General features: G+C 38.8%; 1 protein-coding gene across 1 annotated transcript in view; it reads left to right on the plus strand.

Annotated features, from left to right (window-relative positions):
• The window catches only part of nxph1 (neurexophilin 1), a 51024-nt gene extending 47292 nt beyond the window's left edge, over positions 1 to 3732 (plus strand). The window contains exon 2 of the mRNA XM_029514671.1: positions 2995 to 3732. Within this exon, the coding sequence (XP_029370531.1) occupies positions 2995 to 3732 (738 nt within the window). The remainder of the gene's footprint in view (positions 1 to 2994) is intronic.
• The last annotated feature ends 2558 nt before the right edge of the window (positions 3733 to 6290 follow it).

The following is a 6290-nucleotide window of genomic DNA, read 5'->3' on the forward strand; positions in this document are numbered from 1 at the left end:
TTCTATTATGTAAAGAAAAAAAACGTTTTAGAAAGAAAATCATTCAATTTGCTGTTCTCATCAGTTTTTTAATAATATTGCCCACAACAAGATCGTTCCTTTCAAAATATGGCTGCGCTCATGGACTACTGGCTGATTGGTTAGGGCATGCTGACAAGAGTTTGCATTTGTTAGCACGAGCTCAAAAGCATGCATTCTTCTATCTAATTTTGACTAACACTGTTAGTAAGTCGTTGGCAAATGCTGCTGTTGGCTGTATGGCTAAAACTAACCATTAACAAAAGTGTACACAATGTCACAGATTTATGATAGAATGTGACTTTGCTTACCGTTTTGGAGGTTTGAGTGGTCCCACCAAACCTGAGTCAGGACCTCTTAAAACCTGCTTCGCTGATGACAGCACAGACCCATTTTGCGCATGCACAAGCAGGTTCTGTCTATGTGTCAATCACACCAGGAGAACATGTGTGACGGACAACCGCTGTCCTTCACAACATGAAAATGGCAATTTTCAGATGGACACATCGTGCTTTGTTCAAGACCTGTCTCTGTCTCAACAACATACTCTTGCGAGATTTGGCACAGATCTCTTAGGAAACGTAAAAAAAATGGTAAAACGCCCCTGTAATTTCATTTCATTTTCATCATGTTAAATATGAATGTTAGCTGTGTGAATATTTAATGTTATCATAATAAAATATAAATATCTCACTTTCGTTTACCTACAACTTTTATAAATCCACATATTCCTAACACAAGGTGGGGGACCGGTGACGCTCACTGAGTAGACAGGAAGTATACCATTTCATATCATTTGAGCTGCTTCTCATTGGTATATAGAGTATCTACATGCGATCAGCACTACTTAAGCTATAAATTACAAAAATGCTGCCTAAAGGAATAAAAAGATGTACCTTTTATAGCAGACAACTTTTTTTTTTTTTTTTTTCTGGCACTGTCCGCTCCATTCCACTGACGGTGTTCACATATGCAGTAACCTGTTGCCACTCACTTTGCTTCTTTCGGTTTATGATTCTAGTGCTGTGGCCTCCAAACAGGATGGTATTTCAGGCACAGTTTTATAAATGAGGCCCCTGCTCTTTCTCCACTGAAGCACCATTGCCCTTATCTGTGTGAGCCGTCAGCTAAACAATACATTTTATTTTGATTGGTGTATTCTCTTCCTTGCTCAGCTTATTGCACTATAATTCCCAATTTGGAGCTGTCTGCTATCATGATTTGAAATTGAAGCTTAAAGCAAAGATTGATTGTCTCTGACCCTATGGAATATATTCGATTGTTCAATTTAGTAGAGTACTGCATGCATGACTGTGAAAATCAGTACTTCTGAAATGATATAGATGATGACGATGACGATGAGTAATATCTTGTGACACATTACTTCGTCTAGGGCATATCAATCAGATCAAATCCTTCAGGCATTGCCAACAGCTTCCATTAAAACTCCTCATGTTAAACAATCTGTTTTTATTTGATGTTGATAGACATGAAAATGATCATACAAAATCACTGTATGTAAATGATGTCTATGAATGCTCTCATTCATCCAGATCATAGTTATCCAAAGAAAATTAAATCAGGTGCAACTATACTTTGTGTATATCTATGAAGAAAATTTGTCTCTCATCCAAGAAGCTTGCCTTTCTGACTGCACTAAGATGGTCTGACTGACTGGTGATGAAACTCAGGTATTTAGTCTCTGTGGAGCTTAATCCAAACTATTGATTTCAGTGGCTAATTTGTGCTCCAATGTTTGGGAATGACAGTTGTTGGAAGTGGTAGTTTCAACTGAGAGTTGTTGGAACCGTTGTTTTTGAGTCTCTCAAGTCGAGATAAAAGGACGACATTGTAAATGGAAGATTGGTGATGTTGCACACTTCCTCTTCTGTTGAGGAATGCAGATGTATATTTAGGTAGTCAGCTGACCTCATTCTCTTGGCACATAACGTTGCTGAATCTAGACCTGACCAACTGCAGCAAGCCCAGATCATACCACTGTTCCCACAGGCTTGTACGACATAGTAGGCACCAAGCATGATGGGTGCATCACTTCATCCACCTATCTTCTTTCCAAGTCCCCCATCACCCTGGAACAGGTTAAATCTGGACTCATCAGACCACATGACCTTATTCCATTGCTCCAGGGTCCAATCTCCATGTTGTGTACCTTATTTTTCAGATTAGCCTCACTGATAATTGGTTTTCTTAAGGCTACACAGCTATTTAGTTTCCTTTGCATTGTGTGACTGGAAATACTCTTACTTTCACTATTAAACATAGCCATGAGTTCTACTGTTGATTTTTTATGATTAGATTTCACCAAATGTTTAAGTGATCACCGATTACAATCATTCAAGATTTCTTTTTGCGACCACATTTCTCCCCTCAACAATGGTTTCCCACTATCCTTCCAGTTTTTAATAATGTGTTGTACAGTTACTAACCCAATTTTTGTAGTTTCAGCAATCTCCTTACAAGTTTTTCTTTGCTTTATGCATGCATAATTTGACCCTTCTGGAACAGATTAACATATTTTCCACAACCACAGGATTTGTCTTCCACGTGGTTGTTTATGAAATAAGAAGCTACTCAATATATCAGTTAGGACTAAATAACTTGTTCCCAGCTGAAGCATAATTATCCATGCGGTAAATATCCAGTGGCAGGCTCTTACCTATTTGCTTAGTTAAATCCAGCAGCTTTGTTTTGGACGGGCAGTCTATATGTTTCCCTACTCTACTACCCTACTGAGAAACTGATAAAAGTAAGATATGAAATGGGGTATACCCATTTATGCTGAGCGCTAGTACAGTAACCAAATGTGTTTTTAGGTTTGTTTGTTTTTTTATGAGGTGCATAATTAATGTAAAACATGTGTTTATCTACAAACAATGTTAAAACTGCTTAACATATTAAAACAAATGCAAGGAAAACATATAGTAATAAAATTATGTTTTTTTTTCTCTCCTGCAGGTTACAAGTGCTCATGTCAAGTCTGGAACCCCCAAATCAACGTTAAAGCATATATGGACAGATAGCAGTAAAGATATGTCAATCAGTAGGCTGCTGTCACAAACTCTGCATGGCAAAGAAAACAGCACAGCCTTGGACCTTCACTATGACACTCCAGAGCCCTACTCAGAGCAGGACCTGTGGGACTGGCTGAGGAACTCCACAGACCTGCAGGACTCGCGGCCACGGGCTAAAAGGAGACCCATGGTCAAGACAGGAAAATTCAAGAAGATGTTTGGCTGGGGGGATTTCCATTCCAACATCAAAACGGTCAAACTTAACCTGCTAATCACTGGCAAGATTGTGGATCATGGTAATGGCACCTTCAGTGTCTACTTCCGCCACAACTCCACAGGCCAAGGTAATGTGTCAGTCAGCTTGGTCCCACCCACCAAGATAGTGGAGTTTGACATGGCTTCGCAGCAGTCTGTCATCGATGCAAAGGACTCGAAGTCGTTTAATTGCCGCATTGAGTATGAAAAGGTGGAGAAAGGCTCGAAGAACACACTCTGTAATTTTGACCCATCTAAGACCTGCTACCAGGAGCAGACCCAGAGCCATGTTTCCTGGCTTTGCTCCAAGCCTTTCAAAGTTATCTGTATTTTTATTTCCTTCTACAGCACCGACTACAAACTGGTGCAGAAAGTGTGTCCAGACTACAACTACCATAGTGACACACCCTACTTCCCCTCTGGGTGACAGTTTCACTTACTAAAACCCTGGACAAGCAGAGCACAGGCTGGGGCATCTATCCATTCCAGAGAAATGTGTATGTTAGCCGTAATGTCCCTAAACATGTCCACACCAGCCATTCAGCCATTCAAAATAATTTATCAACTTAACTATCTGAGTTTTAGCTTTTAACTGATAGTAAATAAGTGTTATTTAAGAATAGTTGTGTGCTGAAAATGACCTGAACACTGATTGCTATCATTACTGTCAATTACCATCATTGATTAGAATTTTGCTGCAGAATTATGTTTTATCCCTCTGGAACTATGTGTACATAAAGGAACTTATTGGTTATTTATTTTATTATTATTATCCCTATTAAACTTTTCTTTTTTGTTTGCTTCATGTTTGCTTCATGTTTAGTTCAACCTCAAACCTCAAATTAGATGTTCATAAATATTTTTTACTCCCATCATGTTTCATATAAAATACATGAACTCTGGAAAACAACATATTGACTGTTTGCCCCTGCTGTGCTATTTCCGCTTCGCAGTTCATCCTGCATAACTAGAAAACAAAGTTAATTACTTTAAAAAGAATGAAGAATAATATAACTAGCTCAGATGTTTTTACAAAACCTCTGCAAGACATCTGAAGAAGACAGCAGAGGATATAAATGTGAGTTTGATGCTTTTAGAAATGTGAGGTGGTCTTATCTATCTAAGGGTGAGCTTGGACTGAACAGATGTCTCCCTCAGGCAAGTCTCATTCAGGAAGAGAATGAAGTCACATGCTACATACTGTAATACTGTCACTTCTCAGCTGTGTTTCTGTTATTGCAGACAGATGTCGAGTTGGTCGGGTGAATGCTTCATTATTAGATGATCGAATGTCTGATTACCTGATTGATTAATCAGTGATTAGATCAGGGAGATGGGGTCTGCTCATTGTCACTTAATATATCAAATATAATGTATTGAATTCTATATCTTAGAGCCTAATTTGTATGAATGGTTTGTATTGTACATAGTTTATCCCAATTGAGCTGCTTCTATACATACCCCCATAAGCTGTGTTACCCTTACCGCTAAGTCCTCTTGTTCCCTCCATTTATGCTTGTTCTTGATTCTAGCAAAGAAAATGATGTTTCTCCCCTTGATGTGAGTTTCATGAAAACAGCAATCTTGTACATAAGCTGTAAAACTGATAAAACTGAAATATATTAAAGGTATTCACTGAAATTTTCTTTACCAGGGAGTGGGTAGGGCTTGGAGATGTGCATATGAATAAAATTTTATCAATTGAAAGCTGATATACTGGGTGTTGATGTTCTACTGGGTCAGAAATTATTTGTTGGAAGCTATAGAAGGGTAAGTGGCACAAAGCAAGGCACCTGTCAACCAAAAAGAAATATTGAGTTTCCACTCCTTTGAGTTCAAACTCTATCGGTAAAATAAAACATGCTCTGATAAGGCATTTTTTTTAGGATCTATGTTGTTATGGGACCAGAGGCACAGGACAATGGTTGAACTGCTACTGCAATTCAGCAAGCCGTGAGAGCACAGTCAGAAAGCATTGAGTCACCCTGGTTTTGGTGACACTTAAATCTTCTATCCTTCATGTAAGGGTGATTTTTCCTGTCTACCTATTTGTGACAAACTCAAGGTCAGAGGTCACTGTGAGAGCTAGATCTGATGACATAGCTACTGTCCTAAATCTTGAGGCCTTGAGACACTCAGGCACCTCCTCCAGACAGAGCTACAGTGTTCTACTGATACTAATGGAACCTAACTGACAGGTGGCACCGTGTCCTCCGAATATTGAAATAATGACGTTTTCCTGATAATGGTAAAGGAGCCAATTGTTTAGTCAAACATACCCTCCCACCTTCTCTCTCTGTATTTTTCCAATCCTAGAAGATGGACCATATCCCTTTTCAGCATATAATATCAGCCACATGGGTTGCTAGGGCAGAGTAGAGGTGACAATGTTAACAATCACTGCAATAGTGGATCTGCCATCCAGGACTCTGCAGCTCTTTCTTTATCACTTATAATAAGAAATCCCCCAACACATATCAACAATGAGGAATCGTGCACCAATCTGAAGCTGAATGCAGCATACAGATGAGACAGTCACTCTCAAGAGAGCACATAATTATGAAATCTGTGTTTACCAGAGATGAAGGTAACCCACGTGTAATCAACATGGCTTCAGCTCTAGTCAAAAAATCTTCCCCTCCTGATGCTGGAACAAGGAGACAATAGTCAGGGAGTACTCTTTTAATTCGACCCTGATGTTAAACCTAAAACGGAGATGTAGATGAAAACTGAATCTATGGCGTCTTTGTGTTAGTTGAGAGAAAAAAAAAAGCAATGGCAAAATCCCCCCACGACCTGGAAATGGATAAGCAGAAAAAGATGAATGAATGTCGATAAAAGTGGAACGCTTTAAACCTGCATTTTATCTAATGACTGTTAGGGGTGACTACACTGGTCGTACACAGAAGTCAGATTATATCGACATCTATTGATTTTTATATGTAATGGTTTTTTTTTTGTTTTGTTTTTTTTTTTCAAAAAACA

This window comes from Echeneis naucrates, chromosome 11, assembly GCF_900963305.1.
Source record: "Echeneis naucrates chromosome 11, fEcheNa1.1, whole genome shotgun sequence".
Classification (NCBI taxonomy): Eukaryota; Metazoa; Chordata; class Actinopteri; order Carangiformes; family Echeneidae; genus Echeneis; species Echeneis naucrates.